The 27,041-nt window shown below is 42.6% G+C and overlaps 1 protein-coding gene across 3 annotated transcripts in view; it reads right to left on the bottom strand.

Moving 5' to 3' along the window:
• Positions 1 to 27,041, bottom strand: part of RGS6 (regulator of G protein signaling 6) — a 796,961-nt gene that overhangs the window by 221,325 nt on the left and 548,595 nt on the right. For all 3 annotated transcript variants that reach the window (XM_077464598.1, XM_077464599.1, XM_077464600.1), the window contains one exon: positions 6,308 to 6,414. In XM_077464598.1, coding sequence (XP_077320724.1) covers positions 6,308 to 6,414 — 107 coding nt within the window. The remainder of the gene's footprint in view (positions 1 to 6,307; positions 6,415 to 27,041) is intronic.

Below are 27,041 nucleotides of genomic sequence, written 5' to 3' on the forward strand. Positions count from 1 at the left end.
GTCTTGCTGGGAGTGTGAGGTGCTATATAGGGGATGTCCCTGCAGCTTTTATTGTCAGTGGCCAATTACTTAATGATACAGTGTCTTGCAAAATTATTCACCCCCCTTGGCTTTCTACTTATTTTGTTACATTGCAGCCATTTAGTTCAATGTTTTTTTTTAAATCTGAATTATATGTGATGGATCAGAACATAATATTCTAATTTGGTGAAGTAAAATTAGAAAGATATATATATAAAACTATTTTTCATGAATAAAAAAATGATAGTTGGCATGTGCGTATGTATTCCCCCCTTTTTGTTATGAAGCCCATACAAAGCTCCGTGCAACCAATTACCTTCAGAAGTCACATAACTAGTGAAATGATGTCCACCTGTGTGCAATCTAAGTGTCACGTGATCTGTCATTACATATACGCACATTTTTTAAAGACTCCAGAGGTTGCAACACCTAAGCAAGAGGCACCACTAACCAAACACTGCTATAAAGACCAAGGAACTCTTGTGCATGAACTCTGTTGTTGAGTAGTACAAGTCACAGGTTATAAAAAAAAATCAAATCTTTGATGATCCCTAGGAGCATCATCAAATCTATCATAACCAAATGGAAAGAACATGGCACAACAGCAAACCAGCCAAGAGATGGCCACACACCAAAACTCAGGGACTGGGCAAGGGGGGCAATAATCAGAGAGGCAGCACAGAGACCTAAGGTAACACTGGAGGAGCTGCAGCGTTCCACAGCAGAGACTGGAGTATCTGTGCATAGGACGACAATAAGCTGTACGCTCCATAGAGTTGGGCTTTATGGCAGAGTGGCTAGAAGAAAGCCATTACTTTCAGCAAAAAAACAAAATGGCACGTTTTGACTTTGCGAAAAGGCATGTGGGAGACTTCCAAAATGTATGGAGGAAGGTGCTCTGGTCTGATGAGACTAAAATTGAACTTTTTGGCCATCAAAGAAAAAGCTATGTCTGGTGCAAACCCAACACATCACATCATCCAAAGAACACCGCCCCCACAGTGAAACATGGTGGTGGCAGCATCATACTGTGGGGATGTATTTCAGCACTCGGAACTGGGAAACTGGTCAGAGTTGAGGGAAAGATGGATGGTGCTAAATACAGGGATATTCTTGAGCAAAACCTGTACCACTCCGTGTGTGATTTGAGGCTAGGACGGAGATTCACCTTCCAGCAGGGCAATGAACAATCAAACAACACTTGAGTGGTTTAAGGGGAACATGTAAATGTGTTGGAATGGCCTAGTCAAAGCCCAGACCTCAATCCAATAGAAAATCTGTGGTCAGATTTAAAGATTGCTGTTCACAAGCGCAAACCATCCAACTTGAAGGAGCTGGAGCAGTTTTGCAACTAGGAATAGGCAAAAATCCCAGTGGTAAGATGTGCAAGCTCATACTTATCCACAGCGACTTTGAGCTGTGATAGTCGCAAAAGGTGTCTCTAAAAAGTATTGACTTTAGGGAGGTGAATAGTTATGCACATTGACTTTTTCTGTTATTTTGTCCTATTTGTTGTTTACTTCACAATAAAAAAACAACATCTTCAAAGTTGTGGGCATGTTCTGTAAATTAAACGATGCAAATCCTCAAACAATCCTATATGTACATACAGCCCATGGTACACTATTGGCAGAGGGGGTGGAGACTGGAGAGATGTGTATTTAAAAGGCCTATTTATTATGTTCTAACACAGGTGAGAATTGGAGGTATGTGCCCTGTATGCTCAGGACAAGTAATGCCCTTGGATTCTCACAATATAGATATTATGATATTAATTAAACTGAAATATCCTTTAAAGTATATCTAAAGTCAAAACTTTTTTCTAAGTTGTATATTAATTAGAAAATGGTTACAACCCCTGTCTTTTGTGCTGTATGCATCCCATTGGAGAGATGTTCCTTTAGTAGGATTGGATAGAGGTGGGTAGGAGGGAGGGGTGGGAAAAAAATATTTTCCCTGAATTGGGGCTTTAAAAACACTTTGCTGTGTAGTATATCTTATGGAATTATAGTACACAACAGTGAGGTTGATTTACTAAAACTGGAAAGTGAAAATCTGGTGCAGCTGTGCATGGTAGCCAATCGGCTTCTAACTTCAGCTTGTTCAATTAAAGAGATTGTAAAGGCTTGTTTAAAAAAATAATTAACAAACATGTTATACTTACCTCCTCTGTGCAGCTGGTTTTTGCACAAAGCAGCCGAGCAGCCACATCCTCCTCTTCTCAGTTCCCTCTTTGTTGCTCCTGGTCCCTCCTTCATTTGGGTAATCATCAGCCAGCAGTTTGCTACAAGGGTCACCCAAGCTGAGTCAGAGCTCCATGTATCCATTCAGACACGGAGCTCCGACCTGGCCCTGCCCCCTCTCTCTCCTGATTGGCTGACTGACCTTGATTAACAGCCGTGGGAGCCAATAGTGCCGCTGCTCTGTCTCAGCCAATCAGGAGGAGTGTACCGGATGGCTGAGGGGATCATGGACATTGCTGGAGAGAGAAGGAGCTCAGGTAGGTAATATTGGGAAGGGGGGGGGGGGGGTCTGCTGGGGAGGTTGCTACACACAGAAGGTTTTTTTATCTTAATACATAGAATGCATTAAGATATAAACCTTCTGCCTTTACAACGCCTTTAAGCTTTGACAAAAACAAAACAAAAACAAAACTGGAAGCTGATTGGTTTGTCACAAGGACAAGGAGGAACTAGTTTGGACTTTTACGGTATCAATCAATAATTGTATAAAATCATAATTTTTATTTTAAACATTTGTCATAAAAACAACATTAATACATCATTGTTAAAAACATACTGTACAAAGAACATGTAAATGCAATTTGATTGTCGCTAAGTACATATTGCATAAATGGTATGTATAACCACAGAACTCCACAATCCTCTTTTTAAGCGGTATACGATAGGCAGTTCTGTGCATTTCTCAGAGTGTACAGATATGCTTGTAAGTACAGGGTAAAAAGGTTTTCACTATCACCACCCTAGGGCCCGCAGTGATGGCAGAGAACAAGGTAAAGTACCTAAAATTTCTTAGAGGGCCATCCTTCAATAGCATTTTACAAAGGGTATTATTGGTGGACCTGGAACAGCCACGGAATTTTTTTTCCCTGAGTGCCTTAAGTATAATTGTGAAACCATCCGGGCTGCAAGTCAGCTGAAAGGGAATGAGACGTATTCTCCTTCAGCTGATGCACAGACTGAATGGTTTCAGAATTTCACTTGAGGCTGCTCCAGATCCATCAATAATACCCTTTGTAAAATACTTGTGGTGTGTATTAATAGATTGCATTAATAGATTGGAGGTCATTTACCTCACTCTCTACCTCCACTGCAGATCCTACTTTTTTACCCTGTACTTACGCATATATCTGTACATTCCTGAAAAAAAGGAACAACTTTCCAAAAAATACATCAAGTCGAACTACCTATATTATACTTCTTAATTGAGAATGAGGAAGTTGTTTGATTATGTATACCAGTCATGCAATATTTACATGTAGTTGGTAAAAATGAAATCTAATTGCTTATACTGTATGGGTCCTTTGTATGTTCTTAACAAAGATGTAGTAATGTTGTTTTACGGCCATTGGTTTAAAAAAATCTAAATAATTGTGTGAATGTATGTACTGTGTACCGCATCCCTTTTTAGCACAATTATTTGATAAAAGAAGCAAGAAACAAAGAATAGGACTTTATAGGAACTCACGCAAATTGTATAAAAACAATAATTTACTGTGCCAATGCTAAAATGTACCTCAAGGTGCAGTACAACAAAAATTGTACAGTACATCCCCATAAACACATATATAGTACCCTGCATATAACCTCAAAACATCCCATAAAGCTCAATAGCTTTTCCTAGCATAACATAACATAAATATAATAAATCCATTTCTGATTCCTTGTGATATCTTCCGAGGCACCAGTGGGTTATTGATGAATGTGAGATTGCATCTCCATGCCTTTAGCAAAGAGGAGCTTCAGGAGAGCAGAGAACAAATAAATGTGAAATGGTATTGTACACTTAGGGAATCCCCCTGAAAACAGGTGGACGAGATGGGGGAGGAGGATGGGTCAAAATATCCCAAACATGAAAGGGTGCCCCCAAGGAAGCGGGCCAAGTACACGGACCCCCAAAGCACAACAGCCACCCAAAAGAGCAAACGCTTAATTTACTTGACACACAGAATGGGATTCAAGATAGGAGACTAAGAAGGTCACCCTCAGTATGTCTGTCTATTTCAGGCTTGGAGCATCATCAAATAAAAATTATGATTTTATACATATATGGTTAATGGTCATCTTAAAAGTCCATACTGATTTCTCTTTTGTCTTTGTATATCTTATAATCTGGATGTAACACCTTACTTTGAGCCGGATAATACAACTCTATATATACACACAATAACACTCGATGAAGGTTTCACAGTTTGTCCTGTGGAAGCTCACTATCTCATAGTTCTTGAAGTGCATGGACATTTAGCTAAGTTCCCCTAACAGTCCTATAAGATGCAAATTCGAAAAGACCTCTGTTTGGTGGGATTGTAAAGGCAACAATACAAAAAAGAAAAAAATATAAAATATATAAATGTATTAACATAGTCAAAATATACATAACAATGTTAATAAATTTATATATTTTATATTTTTTTTCTTTTTTGTATTGTTGCCTTTACAATCCCACCAAACAGAGATCTTTTCAAAATTTGCACTCATTAGAAGGGATGATGGCAACTACATGCCACTGGTTATGAGCTAGAATTTTTTTCAACAGTCCAATAAAGGAAGAATTAAACTATTATGTCTTGGCTCGAGGTGCATTTCCTCACCTACCTCATCTCTTCACTATATCTGCACATTTCTGGAGAGCACTTCTTCCAACAACTTCCCGTAAGCTTACAGCACAGAAGGTACAAGAGTCCCTTGCATGAGTATGATACAGAAGCCCTGCATCACAAGCTTACATCTCCTAGCACAATGCTCCTAATCTCCAGTTATCACATCTGTGTATTTCCTACTCTTTGTGTATCCTCACATTCTCGGTTATCCCACAGCATCTCTCCTGGAATCTTTTACTGACAAAAAAATAAAAAAATTAAAACAAAAAAGGAGTGAATTCCTGTAATAGTAGAAAGCCTTGCCACTACCCACTGCAGTTTAGGGGACCTTCCGTCGCTTTACAAATGCCACAATCCAAATAGGCAAAGCCCAAACACCACACAGCCAAATCATCTGGGCACACATTGAGCAAAAAGTTGTACTAGCTGAGAGATCTTTTTTAATCCTAACAAGATTATAAGATGAACTTTTATATTACATTTAATTCAGGGTATCTACATTACAAAACATCTAGTTATTCTGTAATGTTCTGCTTACTAATCAGAAAGGCCAGCACTGTTTTCCCTTGCTGACTGCCTAAAAATCTGTCATTTATTCTGGTGGTGTTTGGAGTGATGAAATTGCACTGACTATTTTGACTATTCAAAGCATTATGCCCCGTACACAAGATCGGACATTGATCGGACATTCCGACAACAAAATCCATGGATTTTTTCAGACGGATATTGTCTCAAACTTGTCTTGCATACACATGGTCACACAAAGTTGGTTGAAAATTGTGCACGCCAAGAAAGCGGTGACGTACAACACATACGACAAGCTGAGGAAAATGAAATTCAATAGTCAGTGCGGCTCTTTTGCTTGATTCCGAGCATGCGTGGAACTTTGTGCGTTGGAATTGTGTAGACATGATCGGAATTTCCGTCAATGGATTTTGTTGTTGGAAAATTTGAGAACTGATGGAAAATGTTCCGATGGAGCCTACACAGAATTTCTGAAAAAAGCTCCCATTGAACATTTTCCGTTGGAAAATCCAACCGTGTACGGGGCATTACAGTAAAATTTATTGTGGAAAACTGGTGCATATAGCAAAAAAAGTAGGAGCCTCTATACATTCCCTGTTGTGATGGACAGATCTTTCAACTATACCTACAGTGGCTACAGTAAAAAGCATTTCCATGTGTGATTATTAAAGACATTTTGAGTGCACTTCTTATAATTATTACTTTGATTTATTTTTCATCCTTTTATCAAATATTTTTATAATTTGTGGGTACAAATATACCTGAAAATATAGAATTTTAAAGATCCATAATGATCTCTTGAGATAATAAGCAATTATCACTAATAGTTTTATCCATTATGTGTTACAGCAGAAAAACATTTAGCTTTTCTCAGTGTTAAGAAGCATTTTTCTATTGCAAATTATTGTTTGATTCACTTACTTGAAAACGATAGAAGGTTCCATCATCCTTCAGTGTGAGGACATGATCTGATATGGGAAAGATGTAACCTTGGGCTGCTATAAGGCTTCCTAAATGTATTGCTTCCACTGAAAAAAGACAGTATAGTATAATTAGTTGAAGGCATTCACTTTGAAAACAAATAAAGCAAGGCATTGCAATCTGTGATGAAGAAAGGTTAGAACTATGTAACTTAGGGATGTGCTATCACCTTTAGTACCAGAGTATGGCTGTTAACAAACTAGTAAAGTAGACACTGTATCCTATTGATGCACTGTGAAACTAAGGCCGCGTACACACGCGGGGACTGTTCGCCCAACTTTGTCCGCTGAACAGTGTTTCGGCAAACAGTCCGCTCGTGTGTGGGCTTTCAGCGGACAGTTTCAGCGAACAGTCCGCTGAACAAGGTTTTTCGGAAATTCCGAAAAACTGTCCGCTGAAACTTTGTTTCAGCGAACAGTCCCCTCGTGTGTAGGCTTGTTCGTCAAACTAAGTTCCGCGCATGCTCAGAAAGGATTTACACGCCGAAAGTTATAATGCAGTGTATAGGACGTCGTATTTTTCGTCCCGTCGTACGTGCCGTTCACGTCATCGCGCACGGTTTCAGCAAACTGTTGGTTCGTCGTGTGTGGCCATGTCCGTCCATGCTAATTTTGAGCGGACTATTTGCCGAAACTGTTTGACGGACAAAGTTGGGCGAACAGTCCCCGCATGTGTACGCGGCCTAACACTTGTAATCACTCTTCTTCCATCAGGAGGTGCATTTACCACACATTGAGGAATACATAGTCTCACCTACAGTGCCTTGAAATAGTATTCATACCCCTTGAAATTTTCCACATTTTCTCATTTTACAACCAAAAACGTAAATGTATTTTATTGGAATTTTATGTGATAGACCAACACAAAGTGGCACATAATTGTGAAGTGGAAGGAAAATAAATTGTTTCTCCAAATTTTTTTTACAAATAAATATCTTAAAAATGCGGCATGCATTTGTATTCAGCCCCCTTTACTCTGATAACGCTAACTAAAATCTAGTGGAACCAATTGCCTTCAGAAGTCACCCAATTAGTAAATAGAGTCCACCTGTGTGTAATTTAATCTCAGTATAAATACAGCAGTTCTGTGAAGCCCTCAGAAGTTTGTTAGAGAACCTTAGTGAACAAAGAGCATCACACAGGCAAAGGAACACACCAGACAGGTCAGAGATAAGGTTGTAGAGAAGTTTAAAGGTTAGGTTATCCCAAGCTTAGAACTTTGATGCTTTACATTGCCCTCTGACTAGCCTATCATTGGTTATGTACCTGCACTTTGGATTTTTATTTTTGTTATGCTGGTAATTTTTTGGATTTGGGATGTATGGGACCTTTATAGTACAAAAAGAGCAAATTGCTACTGTAAATATTACTTTCACTGTACCATAGTAAAAAATGAACCCCTTATGCTGCGTACACACGATCGGAATTCTCTTAGGAAAAATTTCTGATGGTTTTCCCGATGGAATTCGGCTCAAGCTGTCTTGCCTTCACACGGTCACATCAAATTCCGATCATTTATAATGCGGTGACGTACAACACATAGGACGTGACTAGAAAAAGGAAGTTCAAAAGTCAGTAGCCAATAGCTTCTGTCTTGTAGTTGAATCTGAGCATGCATGATTTTTGGCGTGTCAGAGTTGCATACACACGATTGGAATTACCGATAGAAAGTTTTTCCGTTGGGAAAATTGAGAACATGCTATCAATCTTCGGCTGGCGGAAATTTGGACAGCTAAATTCAGATGGAGTATACACACGGTTGCATTTTCCGATGTAAAGATCTCATCGGTCTTTTTCTGGCCGGAATTTCGATCGTGTGTACGCGGCATTACAGTTGCGATTATTTGCTCTTTTTGTACAATTTTTTTTTTTTTTAACTCTATTATGTTAGGCCTGGGTCACACCTCTGTGTTTTTTGGTGCTTTTTGCAGAAACACAGTTCATTTACATGGTTTCCTATGGGACATGTTCACATCCATGATTTTTTCAGCTGCTGCGTATTTGGAAAAGACAAGGACTTTTTTTTTTTTTAACGCAAGATGGTGCTATTTTGGTTTTTCAGTTCAATATACTTCAATGGAGAAGCTGCAGAAAAGCATTTAATAACACAATTTGTGTTTTTTAATCTGCCCAACAACAAAGTGGCCAAAAAAATATGTAAAAATGCAAATCGCAGCAAAATTACTTTTTTTTTTTTAAAAGGTTATTAACCGATTAATCGATTAATCGAAACAATAATCAGCCAACTAATCGATTATGAAAAAAAACATTAGTTGCAGCCCTAGCTCATAATATATTTTGTACTGTAATATATCTTGATTTTTTAACAGAAAGTGTAGGTTTATTGGACAATGTCACAAAATACTGTATATTGTATCTGTATACAGGTCATACATGTAACAAAAGTAATTTAATGAATTAATACTTTTTCACGTTTTATTGATATTTATCTCAGTGTTTACATGCAGACCAAACTGGAGTTAGCCTTAAAAAGTGACAGTGGCAGGGTTTGGGACAAACTAAAAGGACAAAGTGTTATAGTATGTCTCACCCCCTTTATTATCACCTTTTGCTGGGCAGCTTGGTCTACTTGTTAATACGGAGAAATAAACAAAATAAGTTATCTCAAAAAATGGAATTATTATACTGAATATTATAATTATAAGTAATAACCACATAGAGTTATAAGAATGCAACATTCATCACAATGGTTATCCTACAGTAAATCATTGTCAATAATAGGATGTTTGGGCACATCCATGGCTATGACTGTATTGCATGCATTGGATTTATGATATTGTTCATTTTTTAATACATTTTGTATATATTTTTACATACACTTTCAAATTATTTCTGTGCTGAAATGCCCCCATAAAGTCCCATATCTCCAAAATGTTCTCTCTGTGTACAAAAGATTTGTACATGCATTTTCAGCCCGCTCCAGTCTGGTCACGTGATTTCCCGTGTCTGCTAGTGGCGCTGCAGGGTAGAGGAAAGAGCATTCTGGCTGCACCTAGCTTGGCTAAGTGCAGCGGGAGCCCTTGTTAGCAGAGAGTGGGGGGTTGGTGTTGAGCCGTGCTGTGTTTGGCAATGGACACACACAGACTGGCTTGGGATCGAGGCTGCATGTGTGACCCATAGAAAGCGCTTGCTATGAGGGCAGACACAAAAGAGAAGGCGCCAATATCACTAGTAGGGGACCCAGAAGAGGAGGTTCAGGGCTGCTCAATGCACAGAGCAGGTCAGTGTAACATTTATTATTTTAATTTAAAAAAATGCCTGTGCAAATGCTTTAAGCCTGGAATACCACTTTGACAGCTTATGAAACGAAAGGATAACCATTGTGATGAATATTGCATTCTTATAACTCTATGTGGTTATTACTTACGTAATTACCCTTTTTTAAGATAATTTCTTTTGCTTATTTCTCCATACAGTATTAGCAAGTAGACCAAGCTGCCCAGCAAAAGGTGATAATAAAGGGGGTGAGACATACTATAACACTTTGTCCTTTTAGTTTGTCCCATACCCTGTCACTGTCCCTTTTTCAGGCCAGCTCCAGCTTGGTCTACATGTAAACACTGAGATAAATATCAATAAAACGTGAAAAAGTATTAATTCATTGAATTACTTTTTAAATTTTGTATATATTTTTACATACACTTTCGATTAATTTCTGTGTTAAAAGGCACCCATAAAGTCCTATATCTCCAAAACTTTCTCTCTATTTATAAAGGGATGTTGGTGCCATACTTCCTGTAGATTTTGATGCTGTCCCCTGTCCATATATTTGACCTTTCATACACAGGTTAATAAAGAGGAATTGCAGTCTGCTCAGTAATAAAAACATCTTTGCCATTCTGAAGCTTCCCTCCAACCACTTTGTATATTATTTTATATATACTGTGATTCTGTACTTGCCAAATATGCTGCAGAAATCTCCCTCCACTAAGTATGGCTGCATCCATTTTAACTGTGGGCAGCTGAAGCTGCAGCCTGTTCAGAACCTGGATTTACACAGACACACAGAGGAACACCTTCAGCTCTGCAGCTCTCATTGGCCCTCTTACGACTCACCCCCCTCCCTTCCTGGCAAACTTTCACCAGAGTGAAAGAGAGATGTGCATGATGTCACAAGCCTAGGCTAACGACCAGGCAAGAAAGAGGAAGTGGGCAGTATAAGGTATTTACTGGCAGAAAAAATATGTTTTACTATCCAAAGTTTAAACAACAAGGGCAGAAGATTTAATAGATGGAAAGATGAAAAAATGACTGAAGGTCCACTTTAAGCATAGGCGTTGGGAAAGGGCAGGGGGTAGTTTTTAGTTAGGGTTAAGCCTGGAATTCCATTTTAAGTTAACTGAATGCATATCAGTTCAAGGGTTTACTTTTACTGAAGATTCTTTTAAGAACACAGCTCATGTAAGTTTACTGCATTCATATGTTGGATCTTGTGTGCTTCTATCCTTAATGTTAACTTCTAGCATTTGTCACTCCGATAGCATTGAAGATCCTTTACTTCATTTAACATATAACGTTCGTCACTATGCAAGCTATCTCAGCTATCACATATTGTTATGCCCTGTACACACGGTCGGACTTTCTGATAACAAAATCCTTCAGATTTTTTCTGATGGATTTTGACCCAAACTTGTCTAGCATACACATGGTCGCAGAAAGTTGTCGGAAAATCCGATCGTTCTGAACGCGATGATGTAAAACACGTACGACGGATCTATAAACAGGCCAGTAGCCAATAGCTTTCGTCACGTAATTTATTCTGAGCATCTGTGGCACATTGTCCGTCGGAATTGTCAACACACAATTGGAATTTAAACAATCGGCTTTTGTTGTTGGAAAATTTTAGATCCTGCTCTCAAACTTTGTGTGGCGGAAATTTAGACGGAAAAAGTCAGATGGAGCCCACACACGATCAAATTTTCCAACAAAATGATCCGGTCGCACATTTTCCATCGGAAAGTCCAACCGTGTGTACGGGGCATTAGAGGTGTCAGAAAGCAGATGTCAGATACTCTATGCTTTCAAACCCAGTAAACAAAAAAAAATCTCATTAGAGCCACAGCACACAGTTTTATGGAAATACAAGACAATATGTAACACAGGAAAGTAAAAATATAGGTAATACCTTGTTAGCTAGCTAGTTAGTATGAATATATCATACTGTGACAGGTTTTGAGAATACACAGTTCTCTTAGGGATAGGCGGTTATTTACGAAAGGCAAATACACTTTGCACTGCAAGTGCACTTGGAAGTTCAGTCGCTCTAAATCTAAGGGGTAGATCTGAAATGAGTGGAAGCTTTGCTGATTTTATCATCCAATCATGTGCAAGCTAAAATGCTGTTTTTTATTTTCTTTGCATGCCCCCCTCTGATCTACAACGAGTTTACTTCTAAGTGCACTTTTAGTGAAAAGTGGATTTTCCTTTAGTAAATAACCTCATAGTGTCAAATCAATAACTGAAAAATCACATACAAGTGCAGTGGACATCAAAGAACATTTGGTAAATATAAAAAAATAAAAAAAACAAGGGGAGCTGGAGAACAAGACAGAACAATGAAATCATTTATAAATGAATCTAAGCAATAATGCGAAAGTGTGAAATAAGGAATTTTCCTTGTATTAGTTATCTGTTAAAAAGCATAATTGTAAACTACACAAAGGTCATAGTGGTGCATGAAACTCATCTCTCATCATTTTCATTTTATTCATGAGTCTGTGATACATACCACTCAAAGTGTGTAGAGCTGTTAAATTGAGTTCAGGCCAGTGGCGGTGTCCATTATGGGCGCTCGGGCGCCGCCCCCTCTCTCCAGCCACCTCCTCTGTGTACTATGGATAGTTTAGTGAATCTATCCAGGGCTGCTGTAGCCACCCCCATTTGGGCATCAGGCCCCTTTTTGGGCACAAGGCGCCTGAATTACAGCTGAGGGGGGGTTGTTTTTGAAGCACCTGGTTAGAGCTATAGGCTCTAATAGGATTCAAAAAAGTTACACTGCGAGCGCAAACCCTTGCGCTCACAGTGCACCCAGGTGTGTTAGCAAAGCAAATTAATATTTAGAGGCGATCCCATTGGCCGCCGTGCAGAACGGGAAGAAGGCATGCATGAAGGAGTCCTGCATCCATCGCAATGCTACGCGTCCCACAGCTCGCCGCCTGACCTGCTGCCTGACTCACCACCACTATGGGGTAAGTACCAGGCAGACAGTGGGCGGGAGGGGGGTCACTGTGGCTGCATATTATGGGCGCAAAGGCTGCAATTGATGGAGCACAGTTGGCTGCATATTATGGGCACAGAGGCTGCAAATGATGGGGCACAGTTGGCTGCATTTGATGAGCACAGAGGCTGCCAATGATGGGCACAGAGGCTGCATATTATGGGCACAGTTGGGTTCATATTATGGGCACAGTTGGCTGCATATTATGGGCACAGTGGCTGCATATGATGAGCACAGTGCCTGCAATTGATGTTTTTGTTTCAGTGTTTTTCAGAATTTTTTTGTTCGTTTGCGCCCCCAAAAAATGTTGAACACCAGCTGCCACTGGTTCAGGCTAGACAGGAACTATATTTAAAGTGGATATAATCCTTCACATATACCCAGTAGGGATGAGCCAAACACCCTCTGGTTCAGTTTGCACCAGAATATGCGAACAGGCAGAAAATTTGTGCAAACATGCGAACACGTTAAAGTCTATAGAATACGAACATGAAAAATCAAAAGTGCTAATTTTAAAGTCTTATATGCAAATTATTGCCATAAAAAAAGTATATGGGAACCCGGGTACTGCCCCAGGGGACATGTATCAATGCAAAAGAAAGTTTTAAAAACAACCGTTTTTTCAGGAGCAGTGATTTTAAGAATGCTTAAAGTGAAATAATAAAAAAGAAATATTCTTTTAAATATTGTGGGGGGAGGGGGTTCCCCTTAGTCTGCCTGTAAAGTAGCGCATCTGTCTGATGTGTTTCACAGTGCCGCAGCAAAATGAAATTTCTAAAGGAAAAAATGTAATGTAAACTTGCTCGCGGCTGTAATGTATTGCTGGCTCCGGGTAATATAGATAGAAAATCAAGGAAAAAAATGGCGTGGGTTCCCACCCGCAGTCCATACCAGGCCCTTTGGGTCTAGTATGGATATTAAGGGGATCTCCACACCAAATTTTTAAAAAAATAGCGTGCCCCCTACCCTCAAAATCCATACCAAACCCTTTGTGTCTGGTATGGATTTTTTTTTTAAATCAAATAAGTTTTTATTGCAAAACATATATGGTACAAGCCAAACATAGACAGGTAGTGCAGTCGTACAGCAGTGTTGATTTTTGCGGATATAAAAATACTGGTAGTACAAAGTATAAAATAAATCCGGCTTGTAAACCACTGAGACATAGGAAGTGCAATTAAAACTAAAAAGAGACAGAACAGAGAGAAGAAAAAAAAAAAAGGGAAATAAAACAAGAACATAAACAAAAATGGCGTTCCCTCTGAGACCACATTGCATTTTGTAACAGCTATATAAGTTCAGTATTATGCACAACGTCCAGCATCCAATTACCTAGTCCTGCTGGTCCCTACTCTTTCCCCTCATACATGCTGGGAGAGAGAGAAACATAGGAGTAGCCCCATTATGAGTTTTATTATTGTCTATGTGCCTCCGTGCATATGACCCTGGACCCACATTCAGCCCTGTAAAAGTCTGTCCTGTATAAGTTGGTGAGGGGCTAGCCCCGGAACCTCGAGCCACCCCTGCCACATAGCATTAAATTTGTGCGGTGCATTTCTGTGTTGGTAGGTTATTTTTTCCCTGATCACTATCTGGTTCACTTGGTCTGTCCATTGCTGCCTGGTGGGAACCCTGTGTGTTATCCACAATCATGCTATTAATTTCCTGGCTACATATAATAACCGAATAATGGCTGTATGAGCCGATGGCGTTAGCGATTCTTCGTCTAGGGCTCCCAACAGGCAGATCAACGGACACCTCGGAATACTAACCGAGAATACAGAAGAGATAGTGTCGAGGATCTCATCCCAATACCTTTTTAGTTTTGGGCACCTCCAGAACATATGCAGGAGATCACCATGGTCCCGCATACATTTTGGGCAAAGGGGGGATTCCCTAACACCCCAGCTGTGCAGTTTAACTGGCGTTCTATAAACCATATGCAGTAGATATAGATGGGAGAGTTTATGGGAGGCCGAGACCGACACCAAGGGAGCGGAGGACAAGCAAAGGTTCTGGTATGGATTTTAAGGGGAACGCCACATCAAAATAAAAAAAAATTGGCGTGGGGGTCCCCCCCAAAATCCATACCAGGCCCTTATCCGAGCATGCAGATGGGGGGGGCGAGGGAGCGCCCTTCCCCTCCTGAACCATACAAGGCCACATGCCTTCAACATGGGGAGGGTGCTTGTCCTCATGTTAATGGGGAAAAGGGCCTCATTCCCACAAGCTTTGCCTGGTGTTTGTGGGGGGTCTGACGGCATATGACAGCAGTCAGCGGGATGCCTCCCATCGAGTCAGAGCTTTTTTTTCTATTTTTCGGGTTCATCTGTGCCGTGATTGAAGAAGCATGGACATTGCTGGGGGCATTTTTTTTTTTTTTTTTTTAATAAAGGAGTTATCAAAAACTGTCTTTTGTGGTTTTTACTTTTTGACACTTTTTTACCCCATACCCATTCACATGGGGGGGATTGGGATCTGGCAACCCCCTTGTTAAAGGGGGATTCCAAATTCTGATAAGCCCCCTGCCCGCAGACCCCCACAACCAACAGGCAAGGGTTGTGGGGATGAGGCTCTTGTCCCTATCAACATAGGGACAAGGTGCTTTGGGGGGACCCCAAAGCACCCTCCTCATGTTGAGGGCAAGGGGACTGGTATGGTTCAGGTGGGGGCACTCGCTCGCCACCCCTATCCTGACCTGCCAGGTTACCTGCCAGATAAGGGTCTGGTATGGAATTCTGGAGGATCCCCACACCATTTTTTTTTTCATTTTGGCACGAGGTTCCTCTTAAAATCCATACAGTGCTGAAGGGCTCTTCAATACACTTTGTTATATATACTAAACTGCCTGCACTGACTAAATATAGGGTCTACACTGAATATCTAGTCTAAACTAAATGTAGAGTATATATATATATATATATATATATATATATATATACACAATACAGACCAAAAGTTTTGACACACCTTCTCATTCAAAGAGTTTTCTTTATTTTCATGACTATGAAAATTGTAGATTCACACTAAAGGCATCAAAACTATGAATTAACACATGTGGAATTATATACTTAACAAAAAAGTGTGAAACAACTGAAAACATGTCTTATATTCTAGGGTCTTCAAAGTAGCCACATTTTGCTTTGATTACTGCTTCACACACTCTTGGCATTCTGTTGATGAGCTTCAAGAGGTAGTCACCTGAAATGGTTTCCACTTCACAGGTGTGCCCTGTCAGGTTTAATAAGTATTTCAAGCCTTATAAATGGGGTTGGGACCATCAGTTGTGTTGTGCAGGAGGTGGATACAGTGCACAGGTGATAGTCCTACTGAATAGACTGTTATGCCGGCCATGCACGGTTCGAATTTCGAAAGAATTTTCTTTTGAAAATCGTATCTAAGAATTTTCGTATGAATTTCGCACCATTAGTGGGCTGCAGCAACAGCCGATTTTCGTGCGGAAATAAAATTTGAGGAATCGGACATGTTGGAAATTTTTAGAAAAACAAACGATTTTCTAATCAATGATGGGAGAATCGTGCGAGAAACGTAATAAGAAAAGAAAATGTATGGAGATAAAAGAAAATGTACGGAGATAAAAGAAAATGTACGGAAAGAAAAGAAGATTCCCAGCCAAGAAAATTCTTTTCTGTAGCAACATGAGGTGAAATTGAAGGCTTGGTCGGCCGAATTTCGAAAATCAATGGTGGCATCATCGGATCACAAAAAAAAGAATTTTCTGATTTTGAAAAGAAAATTCGTTCGAAATTCAACCGTGTATGGCCTGCATTAGAATTTGTATTATGGCAAGAAAAAAGCAGCTAGGTAAAGAAAAACGAGTGGCCATCATTACTTTAAGAAATGAAGGTCAGTCAGTCCGAACAATTGGGAAAACTTTGAAAGTGTCCCCAAGTGCAGTGGCAAAAACCATCAAGCACTACAAAGAAACTGGCTCACATGAGGATCGTCCCAGGAAAGGAAGACCAAGAGTTACCTCTGCCGCGGACGATTAGTTCATCCGAGTCACCAGCCTCAGAAATCGCAGGTTAACAGCAGCTCAGATTAGAGAACAGGTCAATGCCACACAGAGTTCTATCAGCAGACACATTTCTAGAACAACTGTTAAGAGGAGACTGTGTGAATCAGGCCTTCATGGTAAAATAGCTGCTAGGAAACCACTGCTGAGGACAGGCAACAAGCATAAGAGACTTGTTTGGGCTAAAGAACACAAGGAATGGACATTAGACCAGTGGAAATCTGTGCTTTGGTCTGATGAGTCCAAGTTTGAGATCTTTGGTTCCAACCACCGTGTCTTTGTGCGACGCAGAAGAAGTGAACGGATGGACTCTACATGCCTGGTTCCCACCGTGAAGCATGGAGGAGGAGGTGTGATGGTGTGGGGGTGCTTTGCTGATGACACTGTTTGGGATTTATTCAAAATTGAAGGCATACTGAACCAGCATGGCTACCACAGCATCTTGCAGTGGCATGCTATTCCATCTGGTTTGCGTTTAGTTGGACCACCATTTATTTTTCAACAGGACAATGACCCCAAACACACCTCCAGGCTGCGTAAGGGCTACTTGACCAAGAAGGAGAGTGATGGGGTGCTGTGCCAGATGACCTGGCCTCCACAGTCACCGTACCTGAACCCATTCGAGATGGTTTGGGGTGAGCTGGACTGCAGAGTGAAGGCAAAAGGGCCAATAAGTGCTAAGCATCTCTGGGAACTCCTTCAAGACTGTTGGAAAGCCATTTCAGGTGACTACCTCTTGAAGCTCATCAACAGAATGCCAAGAGTATGCGGAGCAGTAATCAAAGCAAAAGGTGGCTACTTTGAAGAACCTAGAATATAAGACATATTTTCAGTAGTTTCACACTTTTTTGTTCAGTATATAATTCCACATGTGTTAATTCATAGTTTTGATGCCTTCAGTGTGAATCTACAATTTTCATAGTCATGAAAATAAAGAAAACTCTTTGAATGAGAAAAGGTGTGTCCAAACTTTTGGTCTGTACTGTATATATATATATATATATATATATATATATATATATACAGTATCTCACAAAGGTGATTTATTTTTTATTTTTTTGCACAAGTCACTTTGGAAAATCACAACATAAGGACAATATATATATACAGTATCTCACAAAAGTGAGTACACCTCTCTCATTTTTGTAAATATTTTACTATACCTTTTTCATGTGACAACACTGAAGAAATTACACTTTGCTACAATGTAAAATAGTGAGTGTACAGCTTTTATAACAGTGTAAATTTGCTGTCCCCTCAAAATAACTCAACACACAGCCATTAATGTCTAAACCACAGGCAACAAAAGTGAGTACACCCCTAAGTGAAAATGTCCAAATTGGGTCAATATTTTGTGTGCCACCATTATTTTCCAGCACTGCCTTAACCCTCTTGGGCATGGAGTTCACAAGAGCTTCACAGATTGCCACTGGAGTCCTCTTCCACTCCTCCATGACGTCATCATGGAGCTGGCAGATGTTAGAGACCTTGCACTCCTCCACCTTCCACCCACACATGCTCAATAGGGTTTAGGTCTGGGGACATGCTTGGCCAGTCCATCACCTTTACCCTCTGCTTCTTTAGCAAGGTAGTGGTCATCTTAGAGTTGGGATTGGGGTCATTATCATGTTGGAATACTGTCCTGGGGCCCAGTCTCTGAAGGGAGGGGATCATGCTCTGCTTCGGTATGTCACAGTACATGTTGGCATTCATGGTTCCCTCAATGAACTGTAGCTCCCCAGTACTGGCAGCACTCACGCAGCCCCAGACCATGACACTCCCATCACCATGCTTGACTATAGGCACGACACACTTGTCTTTGTACTCCTCACCTGGTTGCTGTCACACACGCTTGACACCATCTGAACCAAATACGTTTATCTTTGTCTCATCAGTTCCAGTAATCCATTTCCTTAGTCTGCTTGTCTGCAGGAAAGATTTTGAGAGTTTGCAGGATTACTTGTGCATCATCTTTAGAAGGGGCTTCCTTCTGGGATGACAGCCATGCAGACTTGATGCATGAGATTTGATGCAGCGTGCGGCATGTGGACTGAGCACTGACAGGCTGACCCCCCCCCCCCCACCCCTTCAAATATGACGCTGAGCATGTGCACTCAACTTCTTTGGTCGACCATGGCAAGGCCTGTTCTGAGTGAAACCTGTTCTGTTAAACCACTGTATGGTCTTGGCCACTGTGCTGCAGCTCAGTTTCAGGGTCTTGATAATATATTATGTAGAGCAACAATTCTTTTTTTTCAGATCCTCAGAGAGTTCTTTTCCATGCGGTGCCATGTTGAACTTCCAGTGACCAGTATGAGAGAGTGAGAGCGATTACACCAAATTTAACACACCTGCTCCCCATTCACATCTAAGACTTTCCAAGACTATCGAGGCACATGACACTGGGGAGGGAAATGGCTAATTGGGCCCAATTTGGATATTTTCACTAAGGAGTAGTGATTGGTGAACGGTTTAGCCCAAGCATAAGTTCGGGCCTAACTTTCATTGTTCAGACATTTGACGAACATCCGAACAAACGGTTCGTTTGACCATTTGTTTGCCCCCCCCCCCCCCCCCCCGGAACCGACCACAATGCATTTCGGCGCTGAACAGTGCATTGTAAGCCCTGATTGGCTGAAGCGGTGAACGCTTCAGAAAATCAGGGCACAGAGCACTGTCAGAGTCATGATTGGACACCACTGTCACCATGACTTTATCCAATCATGGCTCATTCCCACCCCACAGTACAAAGGATTCTTTCATGGCAGCCATTTTCAGTGTGATTTTGACGTGGAGATAGAGAGATAGGATTCTTTTCAGTGCTATTAGTTTGTTAGTGTGCTATGCTGTGCTATTTTACTTCAATTGTCAGTGTAGAATATTAGTTTAGTGTCAGTCTAGTGTTAGTGTGAGTGTACCATCATTCAGCTTTGCGTAGTATGCAGCTAGAGTAGGGACAGCTCAGATAGTTTCACTGTAGTGTAGTGAGACTGTGTCATTCATACATACATTAGTGTAGAGTAGGAACAGCTCAGATCGTTTCAGTGTAGTGTAGTGAGAACGCCAAATAGTTTTGTGTGTTACTGCAAGTTTAACGTAATTTGCTTCTGTGTGCGTTACTGCCAGTTTAACGCCATATAGTTTTGTGTGCCTATTAAAAGAACAAAGAGAATTAAGACGGACCTCTCTTGCAAGAGGTTTTCCCAATAGCATTGAGGCACACAAATTGCACTGTAAAGTCACTGAGACTGCCGCCAAACATGAAGCTACCCCTAGCAGGGAAGAACACATGATAACACTATTCCATAAAATAAGAAATATTTTACAGAAAAAAAATTACACAATGGTGGGATATACTACTATTAGTATCCAGAGTATCCAGAGGACTGAGACTAACCAAGATATGCACTTGGTTGGATGATGACCTCAAAAATACATGGGTGACTAATATGAGAGAATTTAATAAAACACTACTTAAATGAATCATCACCCAAAGAGAAAGAAATCTAAACAAGATCCATAGTGACCTGAAGGAGGTACAGGACAAGCTAGCTTCCTTTCTAGATCTCACAACCTTTGGTGACTAGGACAAGAAAGTAAATGATCAAATGGTTAGTTTTGAAACTAATCTCATCAGCAAAAACCTGGCATATTTGAAAGAGACAGACTAGACTATTTACATGGGTGTGAGTTTGAATAGAAAAGGACAATTGATAATACTTACACACATATGCAGAACTCATCGTAGGGCACCCTCACATCATTCAAAAAGCACCGGGAACAATAACAGACAGAGGCACAATGGAGGGTCTCAAAACAATTACCAAGAGGGCAACCCTAGGAACTCTGCCAGTCATACCCAGGAGGGACGGGAGGGGGGGAGACTCTTCCCATGGAGAGAGGCAAAGGGCGACCTACCCCCACTCTCACCCTAATACCAAAACTAATTGGGTAAAAAAATCCAACAGAGAAACTGGTCCGACTTTGCCCTCAGGAGCCAAGGAACAACAATTTAAAGAGCAAACGAACAATCCTGCTAACACAACGAAAGAAACGAATGATAAAAAAAAGCAAGTCAGGCCCTACCATTAGACACCACCACTCCCTACAATGCCATCGGTCAGCAGGCAGTTGACAAACCAACAAGGACAAATCCATTGGAAAGTGTGTCTCCCTTCACTTTTTTAGAGGAAGGAGATGTGGGAAATTGGAGTCCCACGGCTCAACAGGTGAGTCATCTGGACCCACTATTGAAGATGGTAAGAAAAAGAGAAGATGGAGAAGAAGAGGCCAACGGGAAGGAAAGAACACCAAAAAGAGGGGAAAGATAATCTCTACACATACTACGATCAAAATTTATAACCTATCCAGTTCAGTGTTTGATGATACAGAGCTTAATGTACTACGAAAGGGACTCAATTTTGCCCCCAAAAACCCTCCAAATCTCTTTGAGATTTGCGTAAATCTTAACAAATATGTGAGGAATCTCACCCTCAAACGATATTTTGCTATTCTGAAATTACCCCACAAAACGGCCCCACTTTCTACAAGTACCTCATCGGACAGCAATCTAGAAGAGTCTGACACCGCGCTCCTAGACTTGGAGAGCCTGTATCTAGAGGCGACCTGCAAGGATCTCATAATGGAACCAGAACTTATGTATCTCATGGAAAAACAGATCACACACATGGACTTTAAACATAAGTATTCCTTTCATCCCGACTGGGCAAAAGCAAAATTCATTACAATCTTTTATAAAGTGGTGATGAATGAGATAAAAATTTGCCAAAAAGGCGGAAAACTTGAACACACTCCGAGCAATGACTGGGAGGTACCAAAGGAAATTATCAAGAGATTTCAAGATAGAGAAAACATCATTATGAGGCAGGCTGACAAAGGAGGAGGTTTAGTCATTCAAGATAAAGATGACTATATGGTTGAGGCATGGAGACTCCTAGGCGATAAGGACAAATATGAAAAACTTCCAGCTGATCAACTGTCAGGCTATGCAGTCACTCTTGAACAACGTCTTAATTCATCACCAAAAGTGAATACTTATTTAAAAAAAAAAACACATCCACTAACACCCCACTTCTACCAAATCCCTAAGATCCATAAGGATCTGTCAAAGCCACCAGGTAGTGTCATGGTCGTCCCCGGAATCCAGTGGCTTATGGAAGGCCTGCCCACGGAATCCCCTCGTTGAGAATTAACCAGTATCCATGGGTGCGCGTTGGCACGAACGGACGCACGCGGGTGCGTGTTGGTACGAATGGGCGCACGCGGGTGCGCGATGTTGCGAACGAGCGCACGCGGGTGCGCGATGGTACGAACGGGGTCACGAACGGCTGCACGGTTTCACGCGGCCGCACGCAGACATGTCATGCGACCGTTCTTGGCGCCCAAAGGGCTACTTAAGGAACCTGCTACAGTGCCTCTGTGCTGTCCAGTCTACAGCGTGTCCGGTTATTCTGTCTTCTGCTACCTGATTTTTCCTGATTCTTGTTACCCGGCCTGTTCCTGACGACGTCTGCTTGCTGCCAGCCTCTGACCTTTGGCCTGTTTGACCACGCTTCTGTCTCCTCCTGTGTACCGTTGCTGCCCGCCTGTTACCGACCCGGCTTGTACCTTGACCTCGCTTCTGCTACCAGCTGTTCCAGTCTGACCACCTGTGCCTGCTACCAGCTGTTCCAGTCTGACCACCTGTGCCTGCTGTTGTCTGCTACCAGCTGTTCCAGTCTGACCACCTGTGCCTGCTGTTGTCTGCTGTCTGCTACCAGCTGTTTCAGTCTGACCACCTGTGCCTGCTGTTGTCTGCTGTCAGCTCAAGGTCCAGATCTGTCCTTCACCAGCTCGGCACTTGTGCCCTCTGAACTCTAGAATTCCTGTTCCCACTTCCAGGGATTCTCAAGCCAGGTCGAGAGGCCGCTTCCTGCATTCTGGGCTCCTCTATCAGGTACGTGACAGTACTCGACAGCCATGTCTGAGCCCACGCAGGGAGCCTCTCCTATGGACGAGCTCTGCCGCCATCTTGCTGGACTTACTCAAGCGTTGAAGAACCTACAGGAAGGCTATAGCCAGTTGGAGGAACGTGTCCAGGCCCTGTCTGCATCCACACCAGCTGTTTCCGGGGCTTCTGCTGCACCTTCAGTGGTGATGTTGACGCCAGAGCCTAGGGTACCCACACCCGAAAGATTCTCAGGCCACCGGGGAAGATTCAGGGCATTCCGAAACTCCTGCGAACTTTTCTTTGCCTTACAACCAAGGACCTTCTCCCTCGAATCCACCAAAGTGGGATTTGTCATCTCCCTGTTGACAGGCGAACTCCAGTCCTGGGCTCATCGTCTACTGGAGAAGAAGGATCCTTCTCTCGATACTCTGAGCACCTTCTTTCAGGCCATGTCCCGGCTATATGAAGATCTGCAATTAACTGCTACCGCTGAAGCAGCCTTGCATACACTGCAGCAAGCCCGTAGACCCGTGGAAGACTATGTATCGGAGTTCAGACGTTGGAGTGCTGACACAAACTGGAATAATGCGGCACTTCGTTATCAATTCCGTATGGGTCTTTCGGAACCCCTGAAAGACGAGCTAGCCCGAGTGGGCACTCCTGAGACTTTGGAAGCTCTAGTGGATTTGTCAATCCAAATAGACAGATGCTTAAGAGAGCGTCGTTTGGAACGCTCCACAGCAACCTCTCGTCCAGTGTGGATGCTACCTCGGGTACCTAACTCCCCCCATCCAGCCTCTTCTAATTCCACCGCAGTGAACCAGGACCCTCCTGAACCCATGCAGCTGGGTTTACTTAGACCTTCCCTGACACCTAAGGAACACCAGCGCCGTCGGGCAGGAAACCTCTGTTTGTACTGCAGAGAACCGGGACACTTCGTGCGCACTTGCCCTGCAAAGCTTCGTAAGTGTTTTTCCATGTCTCCTGCCCTTAATCCTGACTTGCCGAGTAGTACTTCCCATCTGACTGTACCCATTCTTTTGCAGCTCCCAGGAGGGAATATCCGAACCAGCGCAATTATTGATTCGGGAGCTTGCAGTGGCTTCATAGACTTGTCCTTTGCCTCAAAATATAACATTCCCCTTCGGCCTAGGGCAAAGGGACTTTCCGTACATCTGGCCGATGGTTCAACTCTCAAGTCTGGTCCAGTAACTCAAGAGACTTTGCCTTTGTTTACCACCATTGCCGGGACTCACCAGGAGTTATTGTGTTTGGACGTCATCAAGTCCCCTTTATTTCCTATCATATTAGGCATGCCCTGGCTGAGAGCACATAATCCCCAAATTGACTGGACCTCTGGAAAGATGGAATTCCTCTCACCCTACTGCCTCCAACATTGTTTGTCGGGAATCGACAAAGCCTCCTCCTCTTTGCTCTGCCTGGAAATAGACGCAGAAACTCGTCAAGCCGTGCTCCCAGTTTACCACAGCTTCCTGGACGTTTTTAGCAAAAAAGGTGCTGAGACTCTACCTCCCCACAGGCCATACGATTGCCCGATAGAACTGCTTCCGGGTGCGGAAATTCCTTTTGGGAGAATCTTCCCATTATCAGAAACAGAATTGGTAGCCCTGAAGACTTATCTGGACGACAACTTAAGGAAGGGATTCATTCGTCCCTCTACCTCCCCGGCAGGCGCGGGAATCTTCTTTGTAGAGAAGAAGGATCAATCCTTACGTCCCTGCGTTGACTATCAGGCACTCAACAAAATTACCATCAAAAACCGTTATCCTTTGCCGCTTGTGCCTGAACTGTTTCAAAGACTGGGATCCGCAGCAGTGTTTTCCAAACTGGATCTTCGGGGTGCCTATAATCTCGTTCGCATTCGGAGTGGAGACGAGTGGAAGACTGCTTTCCGCACTCGCTTGGGGCATTTTGAGTATTTGGTCATGCCTTTCGGCCTGTGTAATGCCCCCGCCACGTTTCAGCATTTTAAACGATATTTTTAGAGACTATCTGGATCTATTTGTCATCATCTATTTAGACGACATCCGGATCTTCTCTTCCTCCCTGGCCGAACATCGGGAACACGTCAGGAACGTTCTATCACGACTCCGCCTTCATGGATTATACGCCAAGCCGGAAAAATGCATCTTGGAGCAACGAAGTATTCAGTTCCTTGGCCTGATCATTTCGGTAGATGGCATTGAAATGGACCCCCAGAAGGTTTCTGCCATTCGGGATTGGCCTGCTCCTACGGACAAGAAAGGGGTCCAATGGTTTATAGGTTTCGCAAACTTCTATAGAAAGTTTATTAGGGGATTTTCCACCATCATTTCTCCCATCACAAGACTAACCAAACAGGGCCTGAAATTCCAGTGGACTCCCGAAGCTCAAATGGCCTTTACCACTCTGAAGGACTTGTTCGTTTTGGCCTCTATTCTTAAGCATCCGGACCCAACTTTGCCATACATTCTGGGGGTCGATGCCTCCGAGATAGCGGTTGGGGCAGTACTCTCTCAGAGACATGGACCAAGATCTCTTCTGCACCCAGTTGCGTTCTTTTCTCGCAAGCTATCCGAGGCAGAAAGCAATTATGATGTCGGAGATCGGGAACTATTAGCCATCAAGGTGGCTCTTGAAGAATGGCATTATCTGCTAGAAGGAGCGGCCCATCCGATCCTTATTTACACTGACCATAAGAATCTGGAGTACCTGAAGTCTGCCAAGAGATTGAGACCAAGTCAGGCCAGATGGGCACTTTTCTTCTCCAGATTCTCCTTCCACATAACTTACCGCCCGGGTCAAAGAATACCAAGCCGGACGCTTTGTCTCGTATGTTCAACGAACCTGAAATCTCCTCGCATCCGGACACCATTCTGCCCTCAGGGAACTTTCTTCTGCTTCAAGGAAATTTGCTGTCCCAAGTCAAGCAAGCATCCGCTAGTACTGTTCTACCACCTGACATCACTCTTCTGGCCAAGGACGAACTCTTCTGGTACAAGGACAAGATTTTCGTTCCTCAGGAAGTGCGAGTTCCGGTCCTCAGCTCTTGTCATGACCATTTGCTGGCTGGCCATTTTGGGGTTCATAAGACCTCTGAACTGCTTCAACGAACATTCTGGTGGCCACAGTTGAAGTCGGACTGTAAGAAATATGTGGAGGCATGTGTCACCTGCATCCAGAACAAAGGCAGTAAGTCCAGGGCTTGGGATCTGTTAAAACCACTACCTGTCCCAGAAAGACCCTGGCGGATGATCTCCATGGACTTCATTGTCGAGCTACCACCTTCGGAAGGTTGTTCCACGATCTTTGTGGTTGTGGATAGGTTATCTAAAATGGCCCACTTCTTACCAATGAAGGGTACTCCCTCCGCCGCAGAAACAGCCAAGATGTTCATTAAGGAAATCGTGAGACTTTATGGCATTCCTGCGAATATCACATCGGATCGGGGAGTACAGTTTACTTCTAAGTTCTGGAGGGCACTTTGTGGGGTCCTGAAGATCGATCTCTGTTTCTCATCTGCCTATCATCCTCAAACCAATGGGCAAACTGAACGAACGAACCAGACGTTGGAACAGTACTTGCGCTGTTTCTCTTCATTCTCTCAGGATGATTGGGCTCCCTTATTACCTCTTGCCGAGTTCGCATATAATAACTCCGTCCACTCAGCCACGAAACAATCCCCGTTTTTCGCAAATCTACGGTTTCCACCCTCTGTTCTTGTCCAACGATCTTCCAGAATGTCCGGTACCAACGGTTCAGAAAAACTTTTTCAGATCCAACAACAGGCTTCTGCAGGAGACCATGACGAAAACCCAGAACTATAATAAAGAGGTGTTCGATAAGAGGAGAAGGGGAGAACTTAATCTCAAGGTCGGGGATCAGGTTTGGCTATCCACTCTGAACCTGAAAATGGCCTGCCCATCTAAGAAGTTGGGTCCAAGATTTGTGGGCCCCTTTCCAGTTGTGAAGAAGGTGAATGACGTGGCTTATGAACTAAAGTTGCCAGAATCGTTTCGGATTCACCCTGTCTTCCACGTGGCTTTGCTCAAGCCAGCCATTCCAGATCCCTTTGACAGCCGGAAGGTTGCTCCACCTGAACCCGTGATCATCGACGGTGAAGTTGAATACGAGGTAGAATCCATCCTGGACTGCAGGCGAAGACGCAATCAAATCCAATTTTTGGTAAAATGGAGGGGGGACGGGCCTGAAGAAAATTCCTGGGAGCCTGAGTCCAATATCCATGTCAGGAGACTGATACTTGCCTTTGAGAGGTCTCATCCGGGTAAGATGGCCCAATTGGGCATCCGGAGGCTGCCCCTTGGGGGGGGCAATGTCATGGTCGTCCCCGGAATCCAGTGGCTTATGGAAGGCCTGCCCACGGAATCCCCTCATTGAGAATTAACCAGTATCCATGGGCGCGCGTTGGCGCGAACGGACGCACGCGGGTG

The sequence above is a fragment of the Lithobates pipiens genome, unplaced genomic scaffold (genome assembly GCF_037356315.1).
Source record: "Lithobates pipiens isolate NorthernLeopardFrog02 unplaced genomic scaffold, aLitPip1_a1.2 Scaffold_30, whole genome shotgun sequence".
Lineage (NCBI taxonomy): Eukaryota > Metazoa > Chordata > Amphibia > Anura > Ranidae > Lithobates > Lithobates pipiens.